This window comes from Mesoplodon mirus (assembly GCF_964341445.2).
Source record: "Mesoplodon mirus genome assembly, chromosome: 4".
Taxonomy (NCBI): Eukaryota; Metazoa; Chordata; class Mammalia; order Artiodactyla; family Ziphiidae; genus Mesoplodon; species Mesoplodon mirus.
Window position 1 is genome coordinate 175,576,740 of NC_138979.1, and position 17,753 is coordinate 175,594,492.

The following is a 17,753-nucleotide window of genomic DNA, read 5'->3' on the forward strand; positions in this document are numbered from 1 at the left end:
GATTTGAAATTTTAAAAAATTATCAACTGAATGAACACATGGTCCTCACTTACCCTTTCTATCTCTTGGAGGTACAGGAGTGCAATGTCCCCTGCCTTCTCATAACAGGTGATGACATCCTGTTCCCGATCCACAAGGAGATTACTGGTAGAAGAAGAAATAGGCAACTTCTCTAAACAAAGTCCTAAAAAAAATCAACATACAAAAACTGGGTAAGTTGTTTTTCATGGGGCTTAATTATTTATTTATTTATTTATTTATTTATTTTTTGCGGTACGCGGGCCTCTCACTGTTGTGGCCTCTCCCGTTGCGGAGCACAGGCTCCGGACGCGCAGGCTCAGCGGCCATGGCTCATGGGCCCAGCCGTTCCGCGGCATGTGGGATCCTCCCAGACCGGGGCACGAACCCGTATCCCCTGCATCGGCAGGCAGACTCTCAACCACTGCGCCACCAGGGAAGCCCCCGGGGCTTAATTTTTTAATATTGCTCTAGAGGGCCAGATAATATCAGAGAAGCAGATACTCTGCCCTCTCTCTTTAAGGACAAAATGGAACATCAAAATGGAGTACCAAAAAGAATATCCACAAGTTACAGATGAAGGAGGCCCCTAAATATACAGAAAGCACCATTTGACTTTGATATCCAGGTTGAGAATTTGATCAGGTACTTCACCATGATTCCATTCAGATCTAACAGAGCTTCTCATTCAAATATGTCACAAGGTCCTTAAAGAATTTTGTAAAGTAAGTACAAGTAGGCTCACAGCACAATACTAGGTACAGAATATCTTCTATCCCAAGATGTACACTTAACCGATTGAACACAAAACATTTCTAAATGCTCTCAGGAGCCTCTGTTACCAGGAAAATCTTCCAACTCTCAGCCCTAGAGTTCTGTAGTAATGACAACACCCCAAGCCACCTCTCAGTTCCAGGCCAAGAAAACACCCAGAACATTGCTGTGTGGGCACTTCTTGGGAGATGGAGGGGTTACTCTTTGCCAAGAGAGAGTTCAGGGCTGGGACGGGATATGAAAGCATGAAAGACTGAGAAATAACAATGCTGAGAGGAGCAGCTGTTGCGTAAACCCAGCACCAACCTCAGCCCCTCCTCTGGGCAACCAGCCTGGGGCACATCAGGCTCCAGGTCCCCGCCTGTAATTGGAGGCAGAGAGGGAGCCCCACAGGGAGGGTTTCTGCTGTGTCAAGTGCCCTGGGGTACCGGGAAACACACACTGCACACGTTCACTCCACGCACGAGGGCACGAGAAGCTTCAATGCGGACACAGTCTGGCTCTGCAACTGGAAGGGGCCAGAGAGGTCCCTGGGAAACCCACTCATTTTATAGACGAAGAAGCTGAGAACCATCATGGTAAAGTAAGCGACTTGCCCAACACCTGACAGGCAGTTAACAGCACAGCAGGAATGAGAACCCAGGTCTGGGGCCTCCCAGGCAACACCTGTCAAGTGAGCTGCTGGCTTTCAGAGCAGACACCACCGCAGAGGGGACCAGACACACCAAATGCCAGCAAGTGACCCAGAGCCTCCCGTTCATCACTCTGAGAACGGCCTCCTCTAAGGTGCTTTTATCAAACTGTGACAGTCCCTCCAGGCTGTAGAAGGTGACAGGAGGTGGTCGTACTGCATGGGAAGAAGAAACCACTTCCATCCACAGGGAGCCCACAGCTGAGGACAGTGCTGGGGAGCTCAGAGGTGACCACGTTGTCACAGAAGGTGCGGATCGGCCAAAGATTTTGTTATTGTTTAACAGCTTTATTGAGGTTGCGCTTTTTTAATGTTTCATCATGATTTCTTTTGTTTTTATTGACTATTTTTTATTAACTAAAGTCCATCGTTTACATTACATTACATTACATTCACTCTTTGTGTTGTGAAGTTCTATGAGTTTTAACAAATGCATAGTGTCATGTATCCACCATCACAGCATCGTACAGAATTGACTCACTTCCCTAAAATTGTGCTCTATCCCTCTAGCCCTCCTCCTGAACCCGTGGCAACCACTAATCTTTTTACTGTCTCTACAGTTTTGCTTTGTCCAGAATATCATATAATTGCAATCATCCAGTATGTAGCCTTTTCAGATTGGCTTCGTTCACATAGAAATACGCTTTTAAGGTCCCTTCATGTCTTTTTGTAGACAGATAGCTAACTTCCTTTTGTCGTTAAATAACATTCCATTTATTCATTATTTAAAGGCACCACGGTTGCTTACAAGTTTTGGCAATTATGAATAAAGCTACCATAAACATTCACGTGCAGGTTTTTGTGTGGACATAGACTTCAACTCAGTTGGGTGAATACCAAGAAGGGGAACTGGTGGATTGAATGGTGAGAATACGTTTGTAAGAAATAGCTAAATAAATATATTTTATTTACAAATAGCTTTGTAAGAATAAATATTATTGGGTTGGCCAAAAAGTTTGTTTGGGTTTTTCTATAAGATCTTATTTTTAGCTTTATAAGGAACTACTAAACTGCCTTCCAAAGTGGCTGTACTATTTTGCATTCCCGCCAGCAATGAATGAGAGTTCCTACTACTCAGCATCCTTGCCAACATTTGGTGTTATCAGTTTTCTGAATTTTAGTCATTCTAATATGTATAGTGGTGTCTCATTGTTGTTTTAATTTGCAATTCCCTAATGGCATATGATATTGATCTTTTCTTATGCTTATTTGCCATCTGTATACCTTCTTTGGTGAAATGTCTGGTCAGATCTTTTGCCCTTTTTTCGATTCAGTTGTTTGTTTTCTTACTGTTGACTTTTGAGTTCTTTGTATATTTTGGATACATGTCCTTTATCAGGTATCTATTTTGTAAATATTTTCTCGCAGTCTGTGACTTTTCATTCTCTTAACAGTGTCTTTCACAGAACAAAAGTTGTTGGTTTTAATAAAGTCCAACCTATCAATTTTTTCTTTCAAGGATTGTGCTTTTGGTGTGGTCTCTAAAACGCCACTGCTAAATCCAAGGTCACCTAGATCTTCTCCCATGTTATCTTCCAGAAGTTTTATAGTTTGGCATTTTACATTTAGGTCTACAATCCATTTTGAGTTGGTATTTGTGAAAGGTATAAGGTTTGTGTGTGTGTGTCTCTCTCTCTCTCTCTCTCTCTATATATATATATATATATGTGGCATGTGGATGTTTGTTTGTTCCAGCACTATTTGTTGAAGAGACTACCTTTCCCCATTGAATTGTCTTTGCTCCTTTGTCAAAAATCCGTTGATTATAGTTGAGTGGGTCTATTTCTGGGCTCTCTATTCTGTTCCACTGATTTTTTTGGTCTATTCTTTCACCAATATTATGTGTCTGGATTACCAGTATACAGTATATCATTTTTTAAAAATAGCTCTACTGGGGTTCCCTGGTGGCGCAGTGGTTGAGAGTCCGCCTGCCGATGCAGGGGACACGGGTTCATGCCCCGGTCTGGGAAGATCCCACATGCTGCGGAGCAGCTGGGCCCATGAGCCATGGCCGCTGAGCCTGCACGTCCGGAGCCTGTGCTCCGCAATGGGAGAGGCCACAACAGTGAGAGGCCCACGTACCGCAAAAAAAAAAAAAAAAAAAAAAAAAAAAAAGCTCTACTGAGAGATAATTTACGTGCCATAAAATTCACTCATTTTAAGTAAAATTCAACATTTTTTAAATAAACTCATAGAGTTGTACAACCATCAACACAATCCAGTTTAAAAACATTTCCATCATCCCCAAATGATCCTTTCTGCCCAAATCAATCTCTATTCTCAGCCCCAGCCTCAGGCAACTGTTAATCTGCTTTCTGTCTCTGTAGATTTACCTTTTCTGGACACTTCATAAAAATAGAATCATATAATATCTGGTCTTTTGTGTCTAACTTCTTTCACTTAGCATAATGTTTTCAATGTTCCTCCAAGTTACAGCAATACTCCATTTCTTTTTACTGCTGTATGGATATACTGCATTTTCTGTCCATTTGCCAGTAATGGGCATTTGGGTTGCTTCCTTTTTGGCTACTATGAATAATGCTGCTATGAACATTCATGTATAATTTTCTTGTGTGAACATATATTTTTAATTCTCTTGGGTAAATACCTAGAAGTGGTATTGTTGGGTCAGATAACAAATTTACTTTTAACTGTTTAAAAAACACTTGTTTTCCAAAGTGGCTATACCATTTTACATTCCCACCAGCAATTTATGAGGATTTCAGTTTCTCCACATTCCTGTCAAGACTTGTCATTGTCTGACTGTTTTGTTATAGCCATCTAAGTAGGTGTGAAGTGGTATCTCACTGTGGTTTTGATTTGCATTTCCATAATGACTAATGATACTGACTTTTCATGTGCTTATTTGTTATCCATACATCTTCTTTGGTGAAATGTCTATTAAAATCAGTATTGAGTTTTCTGACCTATGCACAGAGTATGTCTCTTCATTTATGTAGGTCTTCTTTACATCTCTCAGCAATGGTTTGTAGCTTTCAGTGTGCATGCCTTGCAAACCTTTTGTTCGATTTAAGCATTTCATATTTATTATGCTGTCGTAAGTGGTATTGTTTTAATTTTCATCTCCTTTTGTTCATTGCTAACATATAGAAATACAATAGATTTTTGAATAGTGATCTTATATTCTGTACCCTTGCTAAAGTCACTTATTAGTTCTACACAATCATGTTGTCTGCAAATAAAGACAGTTTTACTTCCTCCTTTCCAATCTGGATGAGTTTATTTCTATTTATTGCCTTATTGCCTTATTGCACTGTCAAGAACCTCCAGTACAACACTAAATAGAAGTGGTGAGAGCAGACATCCTTATTTTATTACTGACCTAAGGGAGAAAGCATTTAGTCTTTCACATGAAGTTTGATGTTAACTATCAGTTTTTCATAGATGCCCTTTATTAGGTTGAGGAAGATCCCTTCTACACCAATTTTCCTAAGAGTTTATATCAAAAATGGATGTTGGATTTCCTCGAATCCTTTTTCTGTGTCTATGGCTTGTTCTCTTTTATTTAATCTGGTGAATTAAATCGACTGATTTTCAAATATTAAACCAAACTTCCTTTCCTGAGATAAACCCTATTGACCATGATGTATTATCCTTTTTTTATATTTTTATATTTGATTTATTAAATTTTTGCTTGGAATTTTTTTCATCTATGTTGATGAGGAATATTTGTCTATAGGTTCCTTGTAATGTCTCTGTCTGATTTTGGTATTAGGGTAAGTCTTAACCTCATAAAATGACTTGAGAAGTATTCTCCCTTCAATTATCTGGAAGAGTTCCTGTAGAATTACTACTTTGTTCTTACAGGTTTGGTAGAATTTACCAGTAAAGCCATCTGGACCTGGAGTTTTCTGTGTGGAAGCTTTTAAACTATAAATTCCATTTCTTTGATATATGGTTGTTCAGATAATCTCTTTGTTCTTAAGTGAGCTTTGGTAGTTTACATCTTTTAAGTAGTTTGTCCATTTCTTCTGAGTTGTCAAATGTATTGTTATAGTGTTGTTTATAATGCTCCCTGATCCTTTTAGTATCTGTAGAATCTCTAATGGTGACATTTCTCTCATTCCTGATGTCGGCAGTTTGTGTCCTCTATTTTTATCCTGAACAGTCTAACAGTTTATCAGTTTTGTTGAAAGTCTCATTAAGATCTTTTGATTTCATTGACTTTGGTTTCACTGATTTTTCTCTATTATTTTCCTGTTTTCTACTTCATTTATTTCTGTTCTGATCTTTATTATTTCCTTTCCTCTGCATACACTGGACTTAACTTATTCTTCCTTTTCCAGTTTCTTAGGGTGGAAGCCAAAGTATACATCTGAGACCTTTTTCCTTTTCTAATATATGCACTTTGTGTGATAAATTTCTCACCAAGTACTGTTTTAGCAGTATCATACAAATTTTGCATGTGTTGTTTTTATTTTCATTCAGTTCACAATACTTTCTAATTTAACTTTTGATTTCTTCTTTAAAAATGTGTTATTTAGTTTCCAAACACTCAGGGATTGTCCAAAGATCTTTCTGTTTTTGATTTCTAAATTAATTCCATTATGGTCTATGTAGTAAAGACTAAACAGGCTCAAACCCTGCACATTCCAAAGAAAGGACTGGCCTTTGATCAGCTGGGAGAAAAGCTCTAAGCTCTTGGAATATCCTACCTGATAAGAGTGTCTTTGTACATCTGGGGCCTCAGGCCACTCCATTTAGTTATACTTAGAATGTGATTTACAGTGTAGGTCTTAGGCCACACTATACCACTTTGACCTCTAGGGAGACTAGAGACCAAATAATTAAGTTCCATGGCGCTCTATGCCTTCTTGACTGGCCCCCAATACACACCGTGGACATGATGGCCTGAGTGAGCTTCCCTGGCTGGCAGCACACCATTAGTACTGTCCCACACCGTTGCTGGGAGAACTAAGTGCTGCCATAACACTGCACTGTGAGAAGATGACTTAAATCTTGTCATCCCTTCTGGACTCTGCCTTATGTGCCTTTTGGCTTTACTAATTTTAATCTGTAGCTTTTTGTTGTAATAAACTGTAACCATGAGTATGAGAGCTTTTCTGAGTTCTGTGAGTCTGTCTAGTGAATCACTGACCTGAGGGTGGTCTTGGGAATCTCTGACAGAAGTCAGAGAACATATTTGAACCCTTCTAATTTTATCGAAATTTGTTTCTGGCCCGGAATATGGTCAATCTTGGTAAGAATCTTGAAAAGAGTGTGTATTCTGTTGTTGGGTGGAGTGACATATAAACGTCAACTAGGTAAAATTAGTAGATTGTGTTGTTGCAACGTTTCTGTATCCTTACTGATCATCTGTCGACTTGTTCTATCATTTATTGAAACAGGGTATGGAAGTCTCCGAGGAGTGCTGTCAGTGGTTGCTTTAAGGTTTAACTTATCACGGTCTACGTCAAACGATATTATACTAATTCACATACAGCATAACACCTTTACTATTACATACTTCCATTTCTCTCTTTCCAGTCCATATCTTCTTATTATATACATTATACTTTTACACAGATCATAAATCCAATGCTACATGATGATGATTTTTTATTGAAATGGTGGATTATGTTTTAAAGACATTTTAATAATGAGGAAAACCTGATATAGTCTCTAATAGAGTTATGATTTCCAGTGCGCTTTGTTCTTTTGTGCAGATTCATATTTCCTTCTACCTAAAGGGATGCCTTTAATATTTATTATAGTGCAGTTCAGCTGATGATGAGGTCTTTCAGTTACTGTCTGTCTGAAAAAGGCTTTATTCCACCTTCCTGTTTGAGAATATTTTCATTCCCATTCACCTGACAGGTTGCTTCCCCCGCCCATGACTTCCGCCCTCCTAGTACTAAAGATGTTCCTCTGTGTCTTCTCACTTGTGTGGTTTTTTTTTTACAACAAATCTGCTATCACCTTATGTTTATTCGTCTGCATGTAATGTGTCTTTCTTTTGGCTATTTTAAAGATTTTCTCTTTCTTACTGGTCATGAGCAATTTGGATTATGAAGTGCTTTGGTTTAGTTTTCTTCATGTTTCTTGTGCTTGGGCCTCACTGAGCTTCCTGGATCTGAGGATTTATAGTTTTCATAACATTTGAAAAACATTCAGCCATTATTTCTTCAGAATTTTTTTTTTACCCTTCCCCTTCCTTAGGGGACTCCAGTTACACACATATTAGGCCACTTGAAGTTATCCCACAACTCACTTATGCTCTTTCCACTTTTTAAAAAAGTTTTCACTCTGTTTCATTCTAGATGGTGTCTATTGTTACGTCTTCAAGTTCACTAATCTTTTCGTCAATGTCTAATCTGCCATTAATCACATCCAGTGTATTTTTCATCTTAGATATTGTAGTTTTCATCTCTAGAAATTAGATTCAGTTCTATTTTTAACTTCCATGTCTCTACTAAACTTTTTGGACATGAAGAATAGATATAATAACTGTTTTAATGTCCCCCCCCCCAGTCCTAAGTGCTCAATATTCACTCCCTTTCCTTTAGAGCCAAAGTTGTTTATATGGTTACAAAAAAAAAATTATTAAGCATCCTCTCTCCAGTGTGAACTCTGTTTCAACCTCTTAAAATTTTCTCTGAAGGAGAATACAAGATAAACTGAACAAATTCACCATTTGGTAGAACAGCTCCGGAACTACTCAAAAGTAAGCACTTGACTGGGGCTTCCTAAATGTGCTTTAAGTGCTCATTTGTACAAAATTAAAATCTCCAGAAAACAACAAAAAGAGATAAATTGTTTCATAATCTGCCTTCTGCTTGTATGAGAAGCAGCCAAATAATGTGCAAGTCGGTATCAGGGACTTAATATAAAGGAAACAAATTCTCCAGAGTATGTCAAAGGACCAGGAAAAACTGGGTCTAGTCTTTGGCACTTGATACTACTGCAGGCTGGACTCTGACCACTAATGCTCATGAAGATGATTAAGGCCCTCAGGGACCTGACAAGCCCACTGAGTCAAAGAAAAGGCAAATCCAGTTCAACACAGTTTGACTATCATCTGTACTGTACATTCTGAAATATCTGAAATCCACTAATCTAGGGCTGCAATCCATGGCCATGCATAGTTGGTAAGAATATTCAAAGCAGCTACACAACGTAATCCTCCACCATGAGGAGAGACTGGTGTTTTCTGTGGATTCCTGTTCTGATTAGGTAGATATGTGGACACCTAAGGTCTTGGTTGGCAAATGGGTCTTTGGCAAGGAGTCCATTCTCGGGTAGGAGGCCCTTAATGGTAAATACTGATCCTTTCCTTCTCCCAAATGCTGTGACGTTCATTCCATGTGCCACCATGCACATCTCAGAGCAACAGCGGAGCCTTGATTTACCACAGTGAATTTGTGGTTATGCAGCTCAGTTCCAGAATATGCAGTTCTCTGTCAAAAGCTGCTTACAGGACCTCTGGACTAGACTGTCAATTTTCAAGTGTCTGGGATCAGATCGACACTATCTGAGAAGCAGAGTTCTGAGGTCACAGTCCAAATTGGCCCCCATTAAAATGTCAGATAATGCCTTGTCAGTTTGGAAAGCTATCATCAATAATGTTTTTGGTTACTTTTTTCCCAGAGAAATGCATGACAAAAATAAAAAGCAGACTTGAAAAATAGCTGGTGTGGGAGCGATGCCTAATAAACATCTCAATAAGACCTGCATCTCCAAAATCAAAGCCGTGGACAAAAGAGTAGACGTTAAGTGCTCCATGACCAATCATCAAGGCCAACTTTAAAGCATGGGTGGAAAAAGTGGCTGACTACACGCTGTGATTTAAAGAATGCTGAGTAGCCACTGGACCCAAAATGTATCTCCCTTCCCATGGGAAATTCCCACAGATGGACTCACTTCTGATTCTGAAAGGTCCTTTCTGTGAAGGGCAACATATTTTAACTAAACTAATGATAATAAAGTCATTTAGGTCATACTTGACTGCTTCGAACCTCTTCCATGTGTGTTAGCCTGTTCGGGCCTGTTTAATGGGTACTATCCTCCTCCCAAACTTGTGGGAAAAGAAACAGGAGGTCTGCACAGGGGCCAGAACTGAGATTACAAGGGAGCCCCTGAGCTGGGACAAGTGCATCCTGCCCCAGGTGATGGATGTTCTTAAGAGTCTGAGGCAGGGTGGACTGCAGGAAGCAAAGGTGCTGTGCAGCCATCAGGGACCAGTGGGACATCACGGTTGGGAGGGGACACCAGTCAGTGAGGGGCAGCTGAGGACCCTGGACACTTAAAAGTTCAAATGCGTTCAGCCCCCGAATCGCTCTGTTTAGGTGCATCTTACAGATGCAACATAATATGGCAACCCGGACTCTCCGTCCCTTGTTTCCTTCCACACCAAGGTTTCGTCACCTCTGAAAGGGAGCTCCATTTTCTTTCCTCAAGGGCTGGAGGTTTGGCTGAGGAAGTGGAGAGCTACATATCTCACTGCCAAAAAGATAAATAGATAAATCCAGCGATCACTGAGGGGTTACCATGCCCACATTCTTTCAGGATTGTCTAAACTTGAGATTCCTCAGCTAGGAGCCTGATCTGGGCGCATAAGGCTGCACAGTTTCCATAATAGTAAAGGTTCGTTTGTCAAGGCCCTACTCAGCACACAGCGCTGTGCCTGGGGTTTAACATGCACCACTTAAAATCCCCACAGTCACCCTGGCGAGGAAGGTGTTAACAGAACCTTATAGATAAGCTTGAACTTAGGGTCCCACATCTAGTAAATGGTAAAGCCAAGTTTCGACCCCTGGTCTATCCAACTACAAAACTCTGCTCATAATATCCTGTCTCATGGAGCTGCTGACAGCATATTCGGTATCTGATAAGAGTAGTGACCATAAAAATGAGTTTCAAATTGTAAAGGCATAGAAATCGGAGTCCAGGGCTTAGGGCAGTGGTTTCCTCTCCCACCAGGAGCTGCATCACCCTAGGCAAGTCCCGGGATCACCGGCCTCTGCTCCTCATCTGTGCCATGAGGGTTGAACTACTGGGACACCATCTTGAGCTGGATGACTGTGCAGGACTACAGGCCAAAACAAATATTTTAATTTTTTTTAATTGCCTTAAAATGAACAGGGAATTAATTTCTCATGGAGTTAAGCAACACAATAAAAGCCTATAAAATATAATTATAGGAACTATGTACTAAAACAGTAGGCATTGTTTTGTCATTTATCTTAACTGCATCTCTGAAGCCAGGCCCAGGCCAGGTACACCCTGATGCCTTGCTGTAACATGACCCACAGGGCAGTTTATAACTGGAAGTACCAGAAAAACCTCATTACAATACCATGTCTCTGTGGCAAGGACTTCAAAGGCAGTAAGACAGTTTCCAGGGATCTCAGTTTCCAAGGCTGAAAAGTAACTCGGGAAAAGAGATTCAAGAGTCTCAAAGCAAAGTCCTGGTACAGGCAGCCCCAGACTGCCAGTCCTGTGTTCTCACCTCTAGAACAGCCGGGCTCCCACAGGTGTCAGATGTACTCAACTCAGTGCAAGACAAGCCCCGATACAGGGTGTAGAGAGGGGATGCTAACGGAAACCACCCAATGCGGAGGGTGGGTGGCCTAGACCTCCTGTGAAGACCCCGTCAATCCAGAGCTTCTCTGCTTTTAGTGGTCTCTGGGCTGGGAGGCACAGTTGGCCCCTTCTGGATGCTTTCAGAAATTGCTGTCTTCCTTCCAGAGTCAGCATATTCTTCTTAGGTGGTGTGCACGTATACATACATGTACGCGCGTGTGTGCGCACACACACACACATACACACACACACACTGCTTATAAAAGGAAACGCCAGGCCTTGAATCAGACATTCACCTGCTACAGCAGACGATCTTTCAGTGTCCCTTCCAGCTCTATAATTCTGTGAGCAAATGAGATGCTAATTCAACCTGAAATGCTCACTAAATAAGAGTTTATAATTTGAATTAATGCTCTTAAAGTCTCTACTTAGTAACCATATAATAGTAATAACAACATGCAACAAGTGTTAGCTACATGCTAGACACCGTTCTGAGAGTTTAAAATAATTTTTCTAACCTTCACAGGAACGAGGGAGACTTCACTATCATCCTCATTTCAGAGATGAGGGAACTGGGGCTCTGAGCTGTTAAGTAAATCACCCGAGATTACACAACTAGTTAGAGGCAGACCCTCTGCCGTCCGAGTTCTTGCTCTCAGCCTCTCACATCTCGGATTTATCTGTCTTTAACATGTAAAGCGGTACTGCATAGTGGCTAAGAGTGTGGGCTTTGGAGCCAGACTCCCTGCTTCCTAATCCACAGCTGACTTTATATGTAAAATGTTATGTGCTTAAAACAGTACCTGGCACATAGTAAGCACTCAAAACGCAGCCACTATCAGGATTATTCTCTATATCACTATTTTCGTTACATAACAGTAGGCTGGAAGGTCTCCAGGAGGAAGCATTTATTCTTTTGCTATATTATTTTTATATATTTTTTAAATATCAGCTTTACTGACATATTATTCGTATACCATAAAATTCATCTGTTTAAAGTGTACAACTCAGTGGTTTTAGTATATTCACACAGTTGTGGAACCATCACCACTAGCTAATTCTGGAACATTTTCATCACCCCAAAAAGAAATACTTTACCCATTAGCCCTTGCCCCCCATCCCCCCTCCTGGCTGACCCTGGAAACCACTAACCCACTTTCTGTCTCTTTGGATTTGCCAATTCCAGATATTTCATATAAATGGAATCCTACAATATGTGACCTTTTGTGTCTGACTTCTTTGTCTCAGCATATTTTCAAGGTACATACTATTGTAGCATATATCAGGGCTTCATTCCTTTTTTTTAAATTGAGGGGAAATTCACATAACATAAAATTAACCATTTTAAAGTGAACAATTCAGCAACCTTTACTACATTCACAATGTTGTACAACCTCCATCTCTATCTAGTTCCAAATATTCCATTCTTTTTTATGGCTGAATAATACTCCATTGTATGGGTATAACACTTTTTACTTATCCAGTCATCAGTTGATGAACATTTGGGTTGTTTACACTTTTTGGATATTTTGAATCATGCTGCTATGAATATTCATGCACTGGTTTCTGGATGGACAAATGCTTTCAATTCTCTTGGATATATACCTAGAATAGAATTGGTAGGTCAGGTGGTAATCCTATATTTTGTTACATTATTTGTAATCTTTGTGCTAAAAATGACACCTATTACTACTACCAATCTGCTGGGTAAAATATTAAGAAGTGAAAATACATGGACATGGAAAATATATGAAAATACAGGAGCAGACAGACTTGGATTCAAACCCTTGCTCCTCCATTTTCTAGCTCTGTGACTTTGAGCAACTTTCTCAATATCTCAGGGCCTCTGTTCCCTCACCAAGCAAATGAAAATAACAGCACTTCCTCTAAGCGAGTATTATGAGGTTTAGTCCAGTGCCTGGTTACAAGTAAAGTAAGTACTTGATAAATAACAACTACTATTATCAACAAGCACCTTTCCTGGGGGGAACTGCAACCCTCCTCAATTTTCTGAGGAGTATCTATAAAATACGGAAAAGCACTGAGAAGACAGTAACAATCATCTATGTCCCCACCCCTCAGAATCAAGCATAGTTAACATTTTAGCACAGACCCCCAGCCTTGCTAATACATGATACCACGTAAACTTTGGTCTTGGTTCTAGTTTCTTTCCTAAGAAGAGTGGACTCATCACCCTTAGGGGATCCCTTCAGTACCAAGTGTAGCCCTGACTACAGCAAGAGATGAGAGCGGCCAGTGAACAGATGTGCCTTCCCTTTCTCCATTCCACAAATTCTCAATAAGCACCACGGCTGGGCTTCACAGAGCAGGACATGGTCTTCTCCCTTGAGAAGGCCCACCTCTAGTGGAAGGCAGGAGAAAGACATTTCCAAAACAGTGTAAAGAGTACAGTGACTGAGACAGACATGGTATCACAGAAGAACTAAGTACAAGCACCTCAGTGGACCTTCACCTAAGGCCCCAAACTTTCTTTGGACTCTGTCTCTGCTTGTTTCCCAAAAAAGAACCAATGAGGAGTCTATCAACACAACCAACGTTAAATTATGAATATGTGTCAGCAGCAATAAAAGGGCTCTTACTCTCCTTACACTATCTAAATATAAACAGGAGGCTTTGACTAGCAACCTGAGATGAGTGGCTACATGCAACGCAGCATCTAGCTTCCCACCATCCGCAGAACTGTTAAATCTAGATGGGACGAGGCCTAAGACAGTGCCGCGCCCGAGATAAACAGCTCCGGAAGGCTTACACAGCAGATCCCCAGCAGGCCACGGCACCACAGCTCCTGGCCTTCTCACACCCATACTCCCATATTTTCTGGGTTTTGCACATGGGCAAAAGCACTCGGCAAGGACCCCCCGGGCCCCACCTCTGCCACCCCATACCCTCTGCTCATGGATAGTTGTCTATCAAACTACTTCTTTTCACTGCCCCTGAAGCGATCTCAAGACTTCAAAAAAAATAAAAAGCAGCTTCTAAAGGGAAAAAACTGGATCCCCCTATCTTCTCTCCTCTCCTTACCGTGGAGATAAGGAAATTCAGGCTCAGAGAGGGTTCATAATTTGCCCAAGGTCACATAGTGGGTACTGGCAGAGACAACCCTGAGCCCTGCTGCAATGAGCTCACTACCAGGGCAGGTCCACAGAAGCTGGGACCCAGCCTCCAACAGACTGTAGAATTTTCCTGCCAGGGAGGAAGCATTCTGCGTGTTACTAGTCTGTCGTTCGGCTCCAGGATACCTAGGAGGTCATGGTCATTAGCAAATATCCAATTCATAAAGGTCAGGATTAGGTTCTGTCACTTTAAGACCTGATATTAATCTACCAAGAAATACTCTAGGAAAATCCTCTTTGGATTCTTCCTACAGTCCTTATGACCAGGGACTTTTCAGTCCATGAAAAAAAAAAGGAGGTATATCAACTCTTACTAAACCTCCACTACCAGAATTCATACTTGTAATTCCTTTCTCTTTTCAAGTCATCCAGGCACTGACTTTAACGTACTGAACGGGGTCGGCCCCTGTGGGAGTCTCTGTAAATGCCGTCACTGCAGGGAGCTGCAGAGGTTCGCCTCCCGGTCTAGTAAGAACGGGCGAGGCCTGTGTGTAATTGCCTACCCAAGGCACAGCTTTCGAGAAATGACCCAGGAGTCGCTTAGGAAGCTCACTGATCCAAGGTTAATAAAGACGGCTGGCAAGTTCACACTTCTTCCCGGCTCCGTGACCTCGAGCAGAATCTCAGAATGATCCAAATTTCAGGGCCAAGGCTGCTGGGTCGGCTCCGCGCATGCTCGAACTCCCCAGCGAGGACGAGGCTCCCGCGCCCCCTGGCGGCGGCGGCCGGCACTGCGGGAAGACCTCGATGGGTGCCCTTTGCTTGGAGGGTCCTCCCCGCCCCCCACTTTGGTGTGGCCCACGACGGAGCTTTTGGCATGTGACCCGCTCAGAGGGCTAATGTGGAATTCCGGTTTTTGAACGTGGCCAGGGTACCAAAGAATCTTACTGTTTAAGTAAGAAGCCCCAGTGTTAATCGACGCTGTTCTGGGAGAAGGATGTTTTTTCCAAGACCTCCTGCAAGGTCCAGCCAGCTCTGGGAGCCACTCAACGCAAACCAAGGCACCTCACAGCACACCAGGGTAGACTCAGCCTCTCTCGGTGCGGCGTCGGCAACCTCTGCACCCGGGAGCTCCTGCACAAATGATACACCGGCCCCAGTCCACAAAGCAAGCATCTGACAGCAAAGGAGAAAATGAACGGGGGTCTGAAACAGAGGGTCCATCCACCCTTTACTCCTCCTCTTAACTGGGGATGGTACCTGTGTGAGGATTAAGGGCGTTAGGGGGCAAGTGCTTAAAGAGTGTTTGGAAGGTTTTTTTTTTTTAATGCTGTAATTACTATTAATAAGTTACTACCATTATTCCAGAACCTGGCCCATAGTAGGAGCTTAACAAACCTGAGTTCCTCTCCCTGTCTTGCGAGGCTGCGGTGTGTCCCTGCAGGGCAGACACAGGTCTCTGCCTCACGGGTCAAGGGACTGGGCAGGGAGGCCCAGCCAGGGCCCAGCACAGCTTCCTGCTCTGCTGCCCCAGTCCCAAGGTGACTGGGGGAGAGTGCAGAGCGGCTCTGACACCCTCCCTCTCCCCAAAACAGTCTGTGCTCTGGTCCCGCCCCCAGAGAGCTCTGAGCTTTCCAAATATGGATGCTTTTTTCCTTCCCAAAGCATCAGGAACATTTGGGGGAAGAAAATGAACACCAGACATGGTTTGGAAGTGATGGAAGCCAAGTGATGGGTGGTGGCAGAACAGGCACTGGGCTAGGACTCAGAAGTCCTGCTTTTAAAGTATTAAATGGGAGCCTGGACTACTCCTGTTTTATAACCTGGCCCACGTTGTATGGGTCCAGGCCTCAAGGACCTAGAAAGAAGGCCCCAAGTCCAAAGAGTGAAAAATATGGCCACTGGCACACAATGCAGGGGAGAAAACTGCATTAAGGAGGCCCAAAGAGCCCCTGGATTTCAAAGAACTGAGCCATGAGAGATGGGCTTGTCAGAGCCAAACGGCCTGAAAGACAGCCCGCAAATTGGGATGATCCACCTGAAGGTGAGTGTGGGTAGAAGAAGAATTAGAGACAAGATTGTTTGTTTTATATCGGGCCCAAACCAAAATCTACTTTCATCTAAAATGGAGAGCATTTCAGAATACACTAAAAACCCTGCACTTTTGCTTAAGCAACTTGTGTTACTCGGGTAGAGTTTATCTTCGATAGCGTGGGCCTGAATGCCAGGGGAGAATGTTTAAAGAACCATCCCATCACAAGTACCCCTGTGTGGCAGGCACTGTCCCAGGTGCCAATGACGGGATCTGCAGCTGGCAGCTTAGATGCGGTACAGCCTCAGAACCCACCCCCCGGAGCAGGCACTCACATATCTGCTGATTCAATGAATTAATCAATCATACGGTCTAGTCCGAGAGAGGCAAGTGACAGGTGCGAAATAATTAAAAACTTAATGCCCAACTGGATGGTACTAACTATAAATAGAGGTAGAATCCGAGGAAGGAGAGGTTGAAGTGGACAATGGAGCTGGAGAGGTTGTCCCCGAGGTGTCCCGGAGGGTGCACTCCTCGCAGGAGAAATGAGAGACTCCCAGCTGGAGAGAGAAGACAAGCGGAGGAGGGAATAGGCCCGCCGGGGTGAGGCAGGAGGGCGGACAGCCGGCAGGCGGCCTGGAGCAGAGCGTGGGCGGGACGGAGCAGGACGTGGGCCCAGCCCGGCCGGCCCAGGACAGAGCTTCCAGGACGGGGAAAATGCACAACCGTGCCTAGACTTTTTTTTTTTTTTTTTTTTTTTTGCGATACGCGGGCCTCTCACTGTTGTGGCCTCTCCCGTGCGGAGCACAGGCTCCGGACGCGCAGGCTCAGCGGCCATGGCTCACGGGCCCAGCCGCTCCGCGGCATGTGGGATCCTCCCGGACCGGGGCACGAACCCGTGTTCCCTGCATCGGCAGGCGGACTCTCAGCCACTGCGCCACCAGGGAAGCCCCGTGCCTAGACTTTTTATGGTCAGCAGAACTCATCAGGAACCCGAGCTTCAAAAACAGGAGAGAAGGTAACAACGGGGGGGCGGGCGTCTGCTCCTGACGACCTCAGTGTGGATTTTCCTGTGGTACATTAATACCTCAGACTGGGCTTCCAGACTGGCACGGGTTCGTGCCCCGGTCCGGGAAGATCCCACATGCCGCGGAGCGGCTGGGCCCGTGAGCCATGGCTGCTGAGCCTGCGCGTCCGGAGCCTGTGCTCCGCAACGGGAGAGGCCACAACAGTGAGAGGCCCGCGTACCGCAAAAAAAAAACAACAAAAAAAAAACCCTCAGACTGCTTACCGCCTTCACCACATTTTAACTTCGACCTACTTAAGAATATAAAATTGCCACAAATGTGCAAATGCTCACATGTTCTGGGGCCCGTAACCCCCAGGGGAAAGGTCTCTGTCACCTGCGCCCCTCCTCCCTTTGTGGGCCCAGAGCCCCGGCAGGCGCTCCGCCTACGGGTAGAACTCCCCTGTTATGTGCTGGGCCTCTTGCCTTCCTCACTCCCTGTGGTCCCCTGAGCGAGATGCAGCCGCTCCTGGGTTGTAACCAAATCTACACACAGTCAATTCCCGAATCTTGACCAAGGAACCAAGAGCCTAGAGACCCTTGTGCTCAGCAGCA

General features: G+C 43.4%; 1 protein-coding gene across 5 annotated transcripts in view; it reads right to left on the reverse strand.

Moving 5' to 3' along the window:
• The window catches only part of TTC7B (tetratricopeptide repeat domain 7B), a 239,873-nt gene that overhangs the window by 183,305 nt on the left and 38,815 nt on the right, over window positions 1-17,753 (reverse strand). For all 5 annotated transcript variants that reach the window (XM_082617199.1, XM_082617197.1, XM_082617195.1 and 2 more), the window contains exon 4: window positions 54-184. In XM_082617199.1, the coding sequence (XP_082473325.1) occupies window positions 54-184 (131 nt within the window). The remainder of the gene's footprint in view (window positions 1-53; window positions 185-17,753) is intronic.